Consider the following 17,347-nt stretch of genomic DNA (forward strand, 5'->3'; position numbering starts at 1 on the left):
AAACCGTCTTTATGCAATTCTCTATATTCCTGCACATCTCACTGACAACTGTTTGCATTCGTATTAAGAGAAGACAACACTCTACTTGTGAAAATCTAGGATATAGGCAGATGTATCTTGGAGCTTTCCTTGCCATGTATTAAAATTCCTGTCATTTGAAGACATTTTTCTCTCTTCTTGGAAAAAAGCAGGAAACTATTTGCATCAGTATGATGAGCAATTGAAATCAATGACTTGGTAGAGGTGTGTCTGGTATTAAAGAAAGACATAGTTGATTCGACATTAAAAACATATGACGCATTTAAAAAATCTTTTTTCCAGGAGATCTAATTGCTATCGGTTTGAATTATTTTTGGAGAAATTCGTCTTATATCTAACTGTGAAATTCATGTCCCAAAGGTAAGATTTCTGCAACGCAGCCCCCCCCCTCCCTTCGGTTTGGCTAAATATGTTTAGTCATACTGAAAGTAAAAGGCGTAATAACGCCTTTTGGAAAGGTGTAATAACGCTTTTTAGAAAAGCGTATAATGCGTTTTGGAAAGGCATAATAACGCCTTTTGAAAAGGCGTTTTAACGCCTTCTGGAAAGGCGTAATAACGCCTTTTAGAAAGACGTAATAATGCGTTGTGGAAATATGTTTAGTCATACTGAAAGTAAAAGGCGTAATAACGTTTTTTAGAAAGGCGTAATAACGCCTTTTAAAAAGGCGTAATAACGCCTTTTGGAATGGAAAGGCGTAATAACGCCTTTTCAAAGGCGTTGTTACGCCTTTTTTCGCGTTATTACGCCTTTTCAAAAAGCGTTATAACGCCTTTTAATTTTTTTTTCTCTTTAGATTGATCCTAATAGGCTTTCGTAGCATTCTTATGTCTTCAATTTACATACATATTACACAAATTATGCATATGATTTAAAACAATGTTTAAATATAAAAAATGTTTATGTACGAGTTTTTTCTAAAAAATGTACATGTATATAAACAAACTCTTAATGTCCTCAATGTAGGACATAAGGACATCGTAAACATTGCATCACCCATCTCCTACTGAGTGAAAATACATAAGAGGCACACAACGGGATTTACGTAACATGTTTATAAAGTATTGTGAGTAAATTACCTAGTTTTAAACTTCTTATATATAAATATATGTATCTTTTAAACATTGTGTATTGGTACTTTTGTCTTTGGATATATATATTCTATTTTGCCCCATTATTTCATGTCTGATGAAGACAAAGTCATGAAGACAAAGCAATTATAAACAATTTATAGTTAGTCAAAATTTACTTAAAACACTTAAGCGTCTTAGAAATATTTAAACGAGTTGTGTGCAGTTTATATGAAAATTACAAATAACTCAAAATAACATTTGCAACAAGATATACCGGTAGATTACTAAATCGGCATGAAATGCACCTCGTTATATACGCTTGCACCTTGCTTGATGTCAACCACACAAACAAAATCAAAAGTTTATACCGAAATTATTTTTTAAAAACCAACTGAATTTTGTTATTTTTCTATAATTTAAAAAAAATACCAATTGCAAATACCGTCACTTACCTCTTTCATTTGCAAAGGAGTAGATATAAATCTATACCTTACAGTTTTCCACTAGAAAATTTATAATATAGTGACGAAGCATCTGCATTTTTGTGAATCGGTAGGTAGGTTCTAGAAAAGGTGTACGCTTAAAATAGAGAGAGAGAGAGAGAGAGTAGGATAAAAAATGCTTTTTTTTAGCTTCTTCCACAAAGAGGGGGGGTCAAAGTTACCAAGGGGTCGAAGGTTTTTCTATTCATTCTCAGTGGATTATTATTATTGCACGTCAACCCCACTCCCTAATTCGAACAGCAATAGCATTGTCATCGTTCAACTGAACCATGATAGGCACACGTCTCTTGAAGCAGCTATATGAAGTACAGTTTGATGTGCTGGACACATAATTTTCCGTGAACTGTTAAAATATTTGAATAGAACAATGATCTGTATTTTCATACATTTTAAAAGCTTTTTTAAGTATCCCAAGTATGCACTGGACACCTCTCAAAAGATGAAATAGTATTTAGCTATAATAATAGAACTGCGTTGAAATCATCCTCTTTTACGCCTCTTATATGGCGGGAAGAAAATCACGCGTGCGCACGGGCTTCAAGTACGACAATAAACAGAACACCATGGCGAACAGTGGGCAGCAAGATCTGTTCAAAAAAGGGGAAAAAATCAACTTTGAAAATAATCGTGGTGCAAACAAAGAAGCTGATGATGAAGTTCAGGTAGATCTTTTGGTAAGTCAGTGAAAATTAGGAAAAATTAGCCATCCGATCATTTTCTTTTTCACGAAACATGGAAATCGCAATGACACGTGTTTACAAATTTTGTACACAAAAGCTTTCACGGACCTCGCGATCAAACGCGTATCAACCCGTTTTAATACATCTGGCTTTTTTCCATGCATGTGCTAAGAACAAAAAGGTAAAAATTATTGTTATCAATATGGTATTATTATGATGAATAAATTAATTAACTCCCCATAAACAATGTTTCTTCCTTATAGTAGATACACGATGCTGAATACCGTCCGTGTAATTATTTAAAAAAAAAAATTCTGTAATAGACCGATTTATTAATTATTTCAAACCCTCAGTCCGCATTATTTATTTACAAAAAGAAAGAATGATTTAGAAGATTTATAATACATATCGAGACTAGACTCGTAGCCGGAATAATGCTTACCATGCATGTTACGTCTGCGCCAAACCTGCATGAAGCGCATTATCGGGTCACTGCGGGGCCAGAAGTCAGAGGTCAGCAAGTTCATGGATAATAATTACATGATGCTGAAACTAAGCAGTTAGCTATATGATTGTTATGGAATAGATTGCAAAGTCTATGAAATAGCTGTCAGAGCAAGACACTTATTTTTTTCCAGAATATACTAGATTAGTGTGTGCCAAAATATACTTAGTATAAAATAGTATAGTTTCTAAATAAGAATTTGCACCATCTCTTTCCTTGCAGAAAAGTTGATATGAAGTTCAAACTTTGAAAAAGCAAGAATTTATTGATATTGAATGAATTCAAATTAGAGGAAATGCATGACAGCAAATATTGTACTGAATTTTCATTTCCTATTTTACTAATTTATTAAACTTCAGTTGAAACATGAACATCTTTTTTCCCGAAATACTGTTGGCAGTATAATAGCATCCAAATATAGACTTAGCTTTTTGACGCTTTGGTATTGCCGTAGGGGACATTAAATTGGCTAATGTTATAATAGTTTGTTAATTTCATTTATGAGAGAGGTACTGGCATGGATAAAACAGAGTTTTTATTTACTGCTTACGAACAGAAAGCTTCCTTTAATTATTTTATAAAAAGAATTATTTGAAGCACACATTTTGTAAACATATTTTAACATCATAAAATGCAGGTACATAATTTTAAAGTAATTTTACCTTTAGAAAAAGTTGAAAAATACTGCATGGTTGGTGCAAGAGCTTATCTGTATTTTACATTTCAATCCATTGGGACAAGATTTTTCTTTGGTTACCAATGTTTCTTGACTTTGACCTACAAGCTTGAATATTCATTGGTTACAAACACTGAGTCTCATGACCTTGAGGTAGATTTACATTTGAAAAAAAAACTTTGCCCATAACTTCTGAAGGTTTGGTGCTGGGCTTTCATAATTCACATGTTTACTCTTTGTGATATGACCTTCCTTTGTGTACCATTATTATATTGACCTTGTGCCTTGACCTTCAAGTTTCTCTTATCTAGAAAAACTTTAACCTTAGCCATGAACATATTGTTCAGAATTAATTTAGAAGTTCCATTCCATAGCCAATTGAGGGGGGGGGGGGGGCTTCTTAAGTTTTTATTTAATTTTCAAACCATTTTCAGTTTGCATTTTTTGCTCTGACATGCCCAGTTGATATAACAGACTCGGAAAGAGAAACCAAATCCTCAACCCCTTAAAAAAAAAACAGAATAAGCACAAGACCATGGGAATTAATGAACAAAAGTATTGAACTGGGAGGGATAAGTTTACTAAGTTAATGAAATCAAGTAGTGATAGGTATACATGTTTATGTGGAGAGTTTGAGGAGGTTGCAGAATTTGATACATTTCCTGTGGTGAGCTTCATTTGTCTGTCCTGACAGGTTCTGTCCCACCCAGAGGTGTTTCACCAGCTCGCCTGTCAATTTTCACTGTCTCCCCTCAAATAAATTAGTCCCGGGATTGAAGAAGGCCAGCTGAATGTCATTTACCTGTGTATATATTACAGTCAAAAGTTAAATGACAGTCTGTACATGTAGGTAAAGAAAATATAAGTACAGAAATTATTTTGAAATGGAAAAGAGGAAATTTGTCTTAGAAGTCATATATTGATATGAAGTTAGAAAACAGTCCTTTGCAGATCATTATTATTGTGAAGACACTGAACACATTGCATTCTACCTTTTCAGTCAGACTTTTGTTTTTTCGGAGACAGACAATATGAAAGCTTAAATTTGATAGATTATTTAGTATTAAAAGATGAAGAAATTATAAAAACATGATCAATTCGAAAATTTTAAAAACCTTGCAGTTAAATCAGATTCTTTGAATAACAGGCTTAGCTGCTTGTGCATCAACATGCAGTCAAATAAACAACTTGCATTATAATTTTTTAATAGAACATTCTATGGACAGGGTCAAGATTTTTTTTTCTTTTCAGATTACATACTGCTTTTATGTGAGAAATTAATGGGAAAGAAATAAATGAATGAAAAGTTAGATCTGGTTATCACAGGATGTCGCATTGAAATCAAGAAATGTTTAAGGTAGTTTTCCCACCTTTGAATGGGAATTTGTTTGAGGCCAGAATGCTATTGTGTTGGTAACATGTTACGGCATAAAGCCTCCGTTTTCTGACCACTTCTTCCAGATTAATCCTTCTTAGGGCGCTCAATTTTTTCAAATGAAAGACTTGAAAATCACAAACACAATACATTTAAATGGCAGAAATATTGACCCTGTATGTTTGTTTTTGCGGCCTTTTATTGGAACAGAAATATTTGACACCGTACAATTTATTAAAATGTAGGATTAATGTAACACACACACTTGCAGGCTAAAATTTTGTAGTGTACATCAGATACCCTAGCCACCTTTGTTGTGACTGGATATAATTCATAGTTATGTGCATGAACTGACCCTAGTTGTAGTGTATGTTCATTCACCTTTTTTAGTACTCACTTGTGAATTATTTTCTGCCTGAGAGGTTTTGGACCGCCCATTTAGGGCCAGTTTGTAAGGTGACATATATACTTTGGGATTTAGACTTGTATTAACAGACTTGAGCCAGGACTTCCAAGGAGACATAGCTTAAAAAAAATAACAAAGGTTCCTCATTTACATGTGATTTTAAATTAAATAAGCTTAACTCAGTAGAGAATCTAATTGGATTATAAAGAAGACAATCCTTAAGAATTTTTGCCAAGATTCTTAAATCAAAATATTTATGCTGGTTGCACCTTCTGTGTCTACATGCTCAATAGTCTGGACTTGGGAGATATTGAAACCAAGATTGTGCTTTGCTGTATTAAAAGGAATTTTGGCTCTTAACCATATTAGCTGTGATAGTTATATTTAGCAACTTCAAAAAATAACGCAATAGATAAAACCCTCTTGCGTATGTTTTGACGTGCAAAGAACAATAACAAACAAACGGATTGCATCATTCGAAGGTGTAACAGCTGTTACCGATCAGTTTTGACTTTCAGCTGTGAAATAGTTGGTGTTTTGTGTTAATGTAATTAAGAGGTCAACACAATTAACATTTCACAAGTGAGAAAAAAAATGAGTGACACTAAAGAAAAACGATCCAAAAGTGAAGGTAAAATACAAGCAGGGAGTCTGAGTCGCTTTCCCAATGAAAACAATCGTAGTATACCCGATATAGCAGCCAATGTACCTCTCATGGAATCCTCAAATAATGAGCAGGTGAGAAAGGAGGGATAAATCTTACATTTCACATACACATGGAGATTTATATTGATAACATTTAAAAGGAGTATGGTAATTCAGTTTTTTTTTGTTTTTTTTTTTAAATATCATTTGTAGTGTTTTCCATAAGAGCAAATTGACTGCTTCAATTGACAAAAATGCCGCTTTGAAATAAAAAAAAAAAGAAGACAAAATTGTTATAAGGTCAGCAGAGGACCTCAGCCCTTGGCCTGTTACAACTGGCCTTTAACCCTTTACTTTGAAATAAAGGGGAAAAAACTGCATAAGGGGTTTTAAGTTTTATTCTTCTTTTTTTGTGAATAAATATAATACACTTGTCCTTTGGATGATCTGGCAAATTCTAAGGGTTAAGAAAAGTTATTAATAATAGATGACATCTATGAACATTGTGTCTATAAAGATAGCTTAGTTTGGACATGTATTAGTTCAATGATTAATGGATTTTCAAAATTTTAATCCAAAACTGTTATTCATCAGATTTACCTTAAACCAGCCAACTTGATTCAGGCCAACTTAGGGATTTGTAAAAAAAAAATTCCTTTAATTGGAACTGTGCCCATTTGATTATATGAATGTCAACAATACTAACCTTGTATTGAACAATGGGACATTTTTGAAGAACACTTACTACTACAAAGTGTGAAATATTTTTTTGATCTGTCATGAAATTTAAATTTAAGACTTTGTTTTGATTTTTGTTTTAATTTAAGGAGAGAATCAAATCGAGAAAAATTACCTAAGAAACTGAATCCCAGTTCAGGCTCCTATGACTGAAAATTGATATCATTTTTGAAGAAAATTTAAAAGAAAAAGAGTTTGATATCAGATCTACTAATTAAATATCACACAAGCATATTGCAGGAAGGAGGCTGTTTTAATATTCTATATTAAAATTTGTAGCATTATTTATTTCCTCATTCTTGAAAAAATTCCTCAATTTTACTTTTTTATTATTTTTTTTTTTTAGAGAGGAACTGAAAAATATCATGATGAGAGTGAGATGGCTGCAGGGAAGAAAAATAAATGGGGTGTGGCATATTATAAGCAGGAGTACCCTGAGAGGGACCTGGAGGATGATGTGGTAAGCATTACCCCCACCCCACCCCACCCCAATCCAACACACACACACACACACACACACACCAAATACAGACTCCTTTTCTGAGCTAAAGAGAAGAAAATATGCTATATTGAACTTTATTCCAAAAAAAAAAAAACCATGAACCTATCATAAAAAAAATCAAGTAATGCACAAGGAAAGGAAGTCAGCTGTCAGCTGAGTAAATCTGTGATAAAATGATCAGCTGAATAAATCCATGATAAAATCAGTCTTTTGTGAACTTGTGAATTTACAATGAAATATCATGTGTTGTGTGACTTTTTTATGTTACAATATACTCATACAGTGTCATAGATACAATGAATCTGATCTTGCAGGTAAATATGACTTGAATAATTCTCCAATTTAATGAATGTAGTTTTATTATATTATTGATTTTTTTTTTTCAAATGATATTAACCAGGTATAAGTATTTTACCTCAAATATGATAAATGATAATGGCATTCCTCTCCCCACAGGCATAACACATTTAAAATTTGTACAGCTGTATTGTTTAAAAAAATACATTGCAGCATTGATGTATAGACACAGCTAGAGCATCATACTGGTGTTTCTTTAAATAAATGACCTTTGATGTTTTGTAGAACCCTAATGAACAGTTGGTCCAGGATGTGTCCAGTACTGCTGTCCTTACCCCACTGGACGATGACCTTGTGGGCGAGGTCAAAGAGCTGGAGGACCGTGGTAACTGGTCAGGACGATTTGATTTCCTCATGTCCCTCCTGGGGTATTCTGTAGGGCTGGGAAATGTATGGAGGTTTCCCTATCTAGCTTACAGCAATGGAGGAGGTAATTAAAACTACACTGTGGTGTAAAGCAACAGCGTCTATATGTACTACTCATGATCCTTAAAAAAACAGAGAGAAAAGCTGTAGGTATAGCTTGACATTTATCTATCAGCTTCAATAAGAAATAAATTTGGATATCCGTACATTGCATTCAAATAGGTAGAGATTTCGGAATTTATTAATTCCATATACTGAATACAAGAGAAGCATGTGAAACAATGGGAACTGGATTATATCATTTTTTAAAACATCATACAGATAGGAATAATAGAAAATTACTACTGTAAACAGATTGTTAATATGGTTCAAAAGTGCTGTTAAAGAGTAGGTCTATAATCTTTGATCCAGCTTGTCCAGAAGTGTTTTGATATAAAGTATTTGAGTGCGTGTTACTTTAGTTATTAATAACAGCTGTTGTTGGCAATAACAAACGAGTTAGATATGTTAACAAGAGGAATAATGTGTTGAACTTTTGCCCTGATTATGAAGTCGGTTTCGAATAAAAATCAGTTAAACCTTTGAGGGATTAATCAGGTAAACAAGTAAAGATAGATTAACTCCTAAGAAGCATTAAGATGAATTAAAAAGTAAAAGTGGGAAAGTCGTCTGGAGAATTACTACAGAATCTATGAGAATTCAGAAAAAAATATAAGGTCCAAATTTTATGCAGCTGCCCAATAGCATTGGAAAAAAGAAATGCACAATTTGTCATATATGCAGAAAATTTATTATTTATTATTTTTAAAAAAAAAAAATTTAACTATGCATATATGAAGCATAGCTTGGTATTTTTTTTACCCTCTTTAGATAAGGAGGTTCACTTTTATCTGTCCGAAATAAAAAAGTTATTAAAGTATTGGGCATCAGCAATTATACAATTGAAATGTATGTTCTATTTCCAGGAGCGTTTGTGTTTCCTTTTGTGCTGATGTTACTACTGCTAGGAATCCCTCTCATGTTTCTGGAGCTGGCCCTGGGACAGTATGCTGCTCTAGGACCCTCTGTTGTCTTTGACAGACTCTGCCCACTGTTTCATGGTAAATTTGAATATACACTGACAGATTGTCATTCATAATGATGTTGTATGTAATAAACTAGATGGTGTATGATACCAAGTACAAAAATATTTCTGAAACTGTTTTTGTTTGCAATATTTGAGGTGTGATTTGGAGACATTTAGATGACATTCTCTCTTTACAGGCATTGGTTATGGAATGATCAGTGTATCTGGAATAGTTTCTTTATACTATACAGTCATCATTGGCTGGTGTATTCTATATCTCTTCACATCCTTTACAAGTGAACTGCCATGGGAAAAATGTCACCCTGAATGGGCCACAGAACGTAGGTTAATCTAGGGGCTGTAATCTACATCGACATTATTTATCATAGATGTAGTGTTATTGTTGTTTAACAATATTTATATGTTATATGTACAATGTAAATAACATCTTCCTCAAATGATGAAGTAGTAACACATGAATTGTGTTTTCTTCAATTTCTCTGTTTTCAGTACAATTATAAACATACTTTATTCTCAGATTGCTATTCCTACAAGGATGCGGATTCATGCCATGAAGTTCCAGGTCAAGTTTACTATAAACAGGTCTGCTACAATGCCACGGTAGCTATGGAGCGGAATCTCAGTCTTCTGGCCAGCAACGTCACAAAGCATGCCCCTGCTCAGGACTTCTTTGAGTGAGTTCCCCCGTTTGTGTAAATATTAAAAACTGTATGCTGATAAATTTTCGCCCCACATTTTATTTTCGCCCCTTTTGCCCTCGTCAGAAGTGGGTGAATTTAAAACGGGGCAGATTGAAAGTAAACAGTATAATATCTTGCAACAAAAATCTTTCTGGCAGATTGAAATAAACAGTATAATATCTTGCAACAAAAATCTTTCTGAGCGAATTTAAAACAGGGCAAACTTGTTTCCAAATATGAGAGGGCAAAAATAACATGGGGTGAAAATAACCCTGTATACAGTAATCCCTGAGTAAAATTTGTATTCAGTGAATTGAGGAATGATTCATTCAATATTTAATAGTTCTATGCCGAAATATTCTTAGAGTGTCATTTGAGTACAGAATGTTAATGTTTAATATGCTTTCAGGCGCGGTGTCCTATCTCAGTCTGGTGGTATCGAGGACATTGGAGTTCCACAGTGGAAAATCACCCTGTGCTTGCTTTGTGCTTGGTTAATGACTTTTGGAGCCCTCAGCAAAGGTGTCAAATCTACTGGAAAGGTACGTATATGTCCCTTCTTTCAAACTTGTTTGTTTGAACATTTAGTGGTCATAAATTTATAAATGAGAAGAGGTATAACTTTAATATTAGTTATGTGTATTACCTATGAAAAGACCTCTTCAAATGCACTAATTTTTTTTCACCGTAATCTTGAAATCTGGTTTTTTCAAAAATTTATCATTGAGGATTATTTATTTTTAATGAGAAAAATAGCTATTATGCATCTGACACCTTTTACAAGATCTTTCTTAGTTACTATGATTTTTGACCCACTGACGCTCATTTTTAAAGTTACTTCTTTCTGTTGACAGGTTGTATATTTCACTGCCCTGTTCCCCTATGTTGTGCTGTTTATTCTGTTTTTCCGTGGAGTTACATTACCCGGAGCCGCTGATGGCATCGTCTACTACCTTACACCGAGATTTGACAAACTGGGGGAGGCCAAGGTAAAATCTTACTGAATATACAATTATTATTATTCATGGAACACTAATTACGCTTTCAAACTTTTTCATTGTTGAAAGTCTTGGTCTTTTAATTTCCCATCATTGCTTTGTTCTTATGTAAGGTATGGTCAGATGCTGCAGCTCAGATCTTCTTTGCCCTCAGTCCTGCCTGGGGTGGACTTATAACACTGTCCAGTTACAATCAGTTTCACAACAACTGCTTCAAGTAAGTTGTACATAAAATAGTCCAAGTATTCAACTCATGTTTTTTTTTGCTGTTTCATTTGTTTGAGGAAAATAGCCTTTTAAGATGGTTATGTTTAATTATGTTGTGTTCCTTGTGACACATCTCTGAGTGCAGTGATACATGTATTCAATTTCTGTTGACAGGGATTCCCTGATTGTTGGCATTGGAAACATCTGCACCAGTATATTTGCTGGCTTTGTCATCTTTTCCATTATTGGCTACCTGGCCCATGAGCTTCAGATGCCAATTGACAAAGTTGTAGATCAAGGTAGGACTAATTGCAGTCCTATTTAACTGTGTAAAGTTACCAGGTACTTAAGATTGACATTTACTAATAAACATCACTCATGATATATGTAGTTCTGTAGTGTGAAAAAGAAGATAGTTTTCAAACCAACTAAATTGTTTGGAATTTTATAGAGTTTAAAACAATACTTTCTTAGTTTAACTAAGTAAGTTCCATTTTACCAGAATGAATCTTGGTGTTGTAGGTGCTGGACTGGCATTCATCGTCTACCCTGATGTCGTCACCAGGTTACCTATCTCACCATTGTGGTCTATACTGTTCTTCATCATGATGATCACTCTGGGTATGGGAAGTGAGGTGAGATGCTTCCTACAATCTTATCAGTAGAAAAGCAATTCTGTTATGACATACTGTAAACGTATTACATTTGGCTGTGTATTCTTTTTAGCGCTTTTGGCGGAAAGCAATCACCGCTAATTCAAGTACAACGCTAAGTACCTCGCACATACACCTATAAAGAAGAACATTAAGATATGCGCTAAATCAAATCCACGCTAACTAGTTCAAAATCCAATTTCCGCCAAATATCGTACACGCTAAATATAATATATTTACAGTAATTATACCCCCCGCAAACGAAGTTTGGGGGGGTATATAGGAATCACCTTGTCAAATTTCCGTCTGGAAAATCGTGTCCGGTCCATATCTTTCTTACAGAGGGACATTAGAATCTACTACTCCACAAAAGATTGCTCATAACCTAAGGGTGTGTCATGACCTTGTAACACAAGGTCATTTGGGGAAGTTCAAGGTCACTGATACAAAAATTTCAATTTCTGTGTCCGGTCCATATCTTTGGCTTATGGATAAACTTGGTAGGTTCTCATTTCACAGTAGATTGCCCATGACCCAAGGGTGTGTCATGACCTTGACCCAAGGTCATTTGGGGAAGTTCAAGGTCACTGGGAGAAAAATTTCAAAATTCATGTTTGACACATATCTTTTATGGATAAGCTTGGTAGGTTCTCATTTCACACAAAGATTGCCCATGACCCAAGGGTGTGTCATGACCTTGACCCAAGGTCATTTGGGGACAAGGTTACTGGAAGAAAAATTGCAGTTCTGTCTATATCTTTCTTATGGATAAACTTGGTAGGTTTTCATTTCATATAAAGATTATGACCCAAGGGTGTGTCATGACCTTGACCCAAGGTCATTTGGGGAAGTTCAAGGTCACTGGTAGAAAAATTTAATAATTCGTGCGGTTATGTCTTTATTTGAAGGATAAACTTGGTAGGTTTTCATTTCATACAAAGATTACCCATGACCCAAGGGTGTGTCATGACCTTGACCCAAGGTCATGTGGGGAAGTTCAAGGTCACTGGAAGAAAAATTTAATAATTCGTGTCCGGTCCTATCTTTCTTATTGATAAACTTGGTAGGTTCACACTCAAAGATTGCCCATGACCCAAGGGTGTGTCATGACCTTGACCCAAGGTCATTTGGGGAAGTTCAAGGTCACTGGAAGAAAAATTTTATAATTCGTGTTTGATACATATCTTGACAAAAATTACTTCTGAAAAACCCAGCGGGGTGTATTTTGTCCCGATTGGACAGTTCTAGTTAAATATTTCTTTTAGTTTAATAAGGGTAATCTACAACTTAAAATATTAAAATAAATACAATGTGTATGTCATTTACAGTTTGCCTTGCTGGAGACAATGATGACTGCTGTACAAGATACCTTCCCACAACTGAGAGCCAAGAAAACTTACGTGGTAGCTGTGGTGTGCTGCATTGGATTCCTGGGCGGCCTGTCTGTAACTTGTAACGTAAGTGTAAAACATGCCAAAGATCATGAGGTGAAATTGTTTGTATTTAAGGTACTAGATAAACACCTGCGCAAGCGCGGGAAATTGAATTTATATATAGTTACCATTTACAACAGAAAATATATTGTAATTTTACTGACAGACTACATTAAGGTATATGAATAGAATGGAAAGAGAGGTAACTCTTGCAACATAAATGAACTGGAATTTGAGTTAGATTATTTTAATTATTTTTGGCAGGGAGGGATGTACATTCTACAACTGATGGACAACTACGTGTCTAGTTGGTCAGTCTTCTTAATGGCAGCACTGGAGAGTATAATAATTGGATGGATTTATGGTAAGTTTAAGGGAAATGACTGTTAAATAAAGATAATAAAAAGAGTTTGGGATGGGTGTTGACAAGGGAGGAATTCATGATAGATATAGCATTTACCATTTGTGGATCTCTTAATTTATTTTCTTATTTAAACTTGTTAATAATGATGTTAGCTTGTTTTAGAAAAGAAGAAGTTACGGTTTTAGCTTTATTGTGCCCTAAAAAATTAACGTTTTCAAAAAGTTTTGAAATTTGCTCAAATAATAATTGAGTTATAATGACTGTGATAGATAGGAAAGAATATGGTATAAGGGGGTACCATTCCAGGTATATGACGTCATTAACTTGATGCATTTCTCTATTCTAAACAGAAATGCCTCATAATGATCTGTTTCAAGGGTAATTTTCCTTCAGAAAATAGTGTCCACAGCCATTGCCTACTTTTATATTTGGATATGTTGTGCAAAATTCAATAAAAAATCACATATATCAAAATCTTTGTGGGCGATGCCTGTGGACAATATTATCTGAAGAAAAATTCCATTGAAATTGGTGCCTTCTGCAACTTTTTATGAAAATACGGGAAAATGCACATGTTTATGATGTCACCATTAGCATTTAGAAATGCATGTGAGAAAAATAATTTATATGATTTCTCTGCATGGAATTTCTTTGATTCAGAAAGCATGAGTTTTCATTTTTTACATCAGTTTCATAAAAGAAAATCACGGGGCAATATTTGTATTGAAACCGTACCTTGTTCTTAGAACTAATATATATATATTTTACCAGGATAGTGTTTAATTCTCTTTACTGTTTTGATAAGGTGGAGACAGATTCATTCAAGATATAGAGATGATGATTGGAGTTCGGGGACCACATTTTCAAAGATTCTTTAAACTCTTCTGGAAATTCCTGTCACCCATGACTCTAGGAGTAAGTTAAATATTTTGAAATGTAAATTCAGAAGTTCCAGTGATAGATGCAATGTTATTATTAATGCATCTTTCGAAAGATTATTACATGATTTTCAATTAAATATTTCAGTTTGTATTTCTGTTCAACTTGATCCAGTACAAGCCTTTGGAGTTTGGAGATTATATATACCCAATGTGGTCTAATGGTATTGGATGGGTTCTCTCATTAATGCCTATCATCTTCATCTCAACCATTGCAATTAGCAAAATTCTTAAGGCACCCAAGGATAAGTCTATTTTGGAGGTAATTCCCTGATGTCTAATTTCAAGCCATTTAAATTTGTATTCACGTAAAAGAATCTTTATTACTTATATGCTTCTACTCTATCTTATATTGTTAACCCATTCACTTTCAGAGAGTGAGGCTGCTGTTAAAGCCGACCCCTGCCTGGGGACCAGCACACAAAGTGCCGACCTTTGACATCAATGAGCCAGATGAGGGGATTATTTCCAATCCTAACTTCAATACCGTTATACCAAACTATGACCCTAATGATCCAAAAGTGTAAATCTCTTCATTACAATTGGTTAGAAAATTCTGTAAGAAGATTGGAAAAAAGTCTTTGCTCAACCTCAGAAGTGAGAGTGTATTTCAATGCAAGATTTTGGTGTATTATTTTGCTAACTATCAGTGGATTATTTGACTGTTTTCTTCTTTTAAATGTTACCTGTGATTCATTGTTGAACATCTTATTTAGTGCTTTATTTTAAAATCCAGTTTTTAAAATGATTTTACAATTTTTGCTTTTAAAAAATATTTTTTACATTGTTTTGGCTTTTAATTAGTTGATGCATACTTTGTTAATGGTATTAGTTACCAGAAATTGTTAGGAATACTTTTTCTTGTTAAGAATGAATTTTCAGACTAGATCTCTGTGAAAGAGCTAGAAAACTTAATTTGGTTTTCTGTGATGCTTTGATTATTATTGAGGTACAAATTTTTATTTATTTTGTATCTATTAAAACATGACTGTATTTGTGTTCATTGTGGGATTAAGTGTACAATTTATACTGTTTGCAGATAAATTTTAGAATTATTTTCAGCCTTTGCACCCAATCTTTTTTTTTAATCAAATTCATAATCACTGTTCAATGAACATGCATTATTTTGGCAGCTTTTTATGATCTTTACTGAGTACACAGAATTGTCAGTCACTGCTGCTGAGAGAAGGCATTGTAAAGAAACTGTTAAGAATCTATGACATATTATTTTTCATTGTCTATGGAATTATGGTTTGATTTTATTTTAATTTGTGCTCTGTTTGTTAGAGGATTTTTTTGTATTAACATATACATGTGCATATATCATTTGAAAAAGTTAAAAAAAAATAAGACCAATAAAATATTGGATTCCATTCGATCAAATGTATTTATTTGTGCCGCGAATTGAGTGCTACTATATTTTTGGGTTTAAAGTTTTGCTGTGTTCTTAGATATTACTCATGCATATTATGATGTAATATTTTCATTGAAAAGTCTGCATTAATAGTTTTATTTTCTGCTCTTAGTTGCTTTAGGTATGTGGTGCCAAATTTTCAAGTGCTTTTTTATGTGTGTAATTTTTTGGGAAGGGTTGGGGGGACATTCAATCCAATCAAATTATTTTTCTGCACAGTTTTTTTTTTTTTTTTTTTTTTTTTTTTTTTTACAAAGATTGAATTGCATTTTAATTTTTAGTTTTTGTTTCTTTATTAAAAAAAAAATATGAGGAAAACTTTTAAGTGCTGTATGTATGTACAATGAAGTGATAAACATCTTTTAAAGAACAATTCCAAGGGAGATTGAGTTGTGTAAATATGGTAAGATATTCATGCCCTTCTCATATTTGATAACTGAAGCATTGTGAACAATTTCATACAAAATGTTTATTTAATTTCACTGTAATGATTTTAGGTGATAGAATCTCATATGTATATACTTGGATTATGCATTTATTGCTTAAGTTTTGCAAATGCATTTAAGTTGTACGTATTTCACCTGAAAAAAGTAATCAAACACTTAAAGTCTACCAATAACTTATCTTGGGTAGAAAGTAGTTTCTGTATGTTTTAAAAAGTGTAGACTGAAAATATGAAATTTTAAATATAAACAATGAGAATAACTCTCCATCTACAAAACATTTTTCTGCTAAATTCAATGTTCATTTCCATCATTTAATTTCAAAGGTTTATTTAATTCATGAATATTTAATACATTGATACATGTGCAGTTGTTAGTTTAACTTCTGTAGAATGGCATGGTGAAAGCTATTGAAACATCCTAATTGTTGTGTAGTCCTCAGAATTTAATGTTCATTTTGATAGAGCAAGTCATTTGAATATCTTTTTATATGATAAGGTCTCTGTATATTTCTTTTTTCCTTATTTGATTTTACAATAAAAGTGGATTTTTTGTTGTTGTTGCAAAATAACAGCTCAGTGTCAAACAGATATCTTTTTATTTTTATCTATAATGTTTTTCCAAAGAGGAGCTGTGACATACAATTATTTCTTGTAAACATTCCTTAAAATTCCTGAGTGTGTGTTTGAGGAATGAAAAAAATTTCCAGTTGATTGCTATTTATTATCCAGGGTACATTGTAATCTACATTTTCAAGTCATCCTCAGTTTTTTCATGGATATATCCTTTCTAAAATAAGTATTTGTATATATTAGATTTGACATATGTAGAGAGTAAGTAATCAAGCAATCGCTGTATTAATTCTTTTTCTAGAAATTAAAAAAAAAAATCCTTAATTTTAAAAATCTATGCACTTTTCAGACACAAGTTTTTATTTGACCTTCGCATAATGTTGTTCCGTATCTTAAGGATATGACAGAAGATTTTTAATGATGAACATATTTTGAAAATGTATCATGATGATAATTTTATTTCAAGACCCCCATTTCTAATGATCATATTTGTTATTTTAGTCTTTGCCAGTGTTTATACTTCTGATATTGACCTTGAACTTTTTGATATGATTTTGGTCAGTTTTCTAACAGTATTAGCCTTAATTTGACATTTGGCTAACTCTGCTCTTTGGCATGCTAAATATTCCAAAAATAAAGCTAACTTCAAAGTCTTTCTTTACCACAAGACAAGACCAAAGGTGACATGAATGT

The 17,347-nt window shown here is 33.2% G+C and overlaps 1 protein-coding gene and 1 long non-coding RNA gene across 4 annotated transcripts in view; one reads left to right on the plus strand and one right to left on the minus strand.

Annotated features, from left to right (window-relative positions):
• Nucleotides 1–1,693, minus strand: part of LOC134228564 (uncharacterized) — a 21,940-nt gene extending 20,247 nt beyond the window's left edge. The window contains exon 1 of the long non-coding RNA XR_009984027.1: nt 1,565–1,693. This is a non-coding gene — a long non-coding RNA (uncharacterized LOC134228564). The remainder of the gene's footprint in view (nt 1–1,564) is intronic.
• Nucleotides 1–15,880, plus strand: part of LOC134228562 (sodium- and chloride-dependent glycine transporter 1-like) — a 24,270-nt gene extending 8,390 nt beyond the window's left edge. Inside the window, exons 1-16 of one of the 3 annotated variants that reach the window (XM_062710221.1) lie at nt 2,143–2,289; nt 6,987–7,100; nt 7,725–7,929; nt 8,831–8,965; nt 9,129–9,272; nt 9,470–9,626; nt 10,042–10,174; nt 10,487–10,621; nt 10,744–10,847; nt 11,012–11,136; nt 11,360–11,472; nt 12,819–12,947; nt 13,188–13,287; nt 14,093–14,202; nt 14,314–14,487; nt 14,600–15,880. In XM_062710221.1, the coding sequence (XP_062566205.1) occupies nt 2,179–2,289; nt 6,987–7,100; nt 7,725–7,929; nt 8,831–8,965; nt 9,129–9,272; nt 9,470–9,626; nt 10,042–10,174; nt 10,487–10,621; nt 10,744–10,847; nt 11,012–11,136; nt 11,360–11,472; nt 12,819–12,947; nt 13,188–13,287; nt 14,093–14,202; nt 14,314–14,487; nt 14,600–14,752 (2,142 nt within the window). In that variant the 5' untranslated portion in view covers nt 2,143–2,178 and the 3' untranslated portion in view covers nt 14,753–15,880. Of the gene's footprint in view, nt 1–2,142; nt 2,290–5,714; nt 5,996–6,986; nt 7,101–7,724; nt 7,930–8,830; nt 8,966–9,128; nt 9,273–9,469; nt 9,627–10,041; nt 10,175–10,486; nt 10,622–10,743; nt 10,848–11,011; nt 11,137–11,359; nt 11,473–12,818; nt 12,948–13,187; nt 13,288–14,092; nt 14,203–14,313; nt 14,488–14,599 lie in introns of those variants that run through there. The other 2 variants (XM_062710222.1, XM_062710223.1) reach the window with 2 other exon arrangements.
• The last annotated feature ends 1,467 nt before the right edge of the window (nt 15,881–17,347 follow it).

This window comes from Saccostrea cucullata, unplaced genomic scaffold (genome assembly GCF_032062105.1).
Source record: "Saccostrea cucullata isolate Sc308-1 unplaced genomic scaffold, CSIRO_AGI_Scuc_v1 ctg426, whole genome shotgun sequence".
NCBI classification, from domain to species: Eukaryota; Metazoa; Mollusca; class Bivalvia; order Ostreida; family Ostreidae; genus Saccostrea; species Saccostrea cuccullata.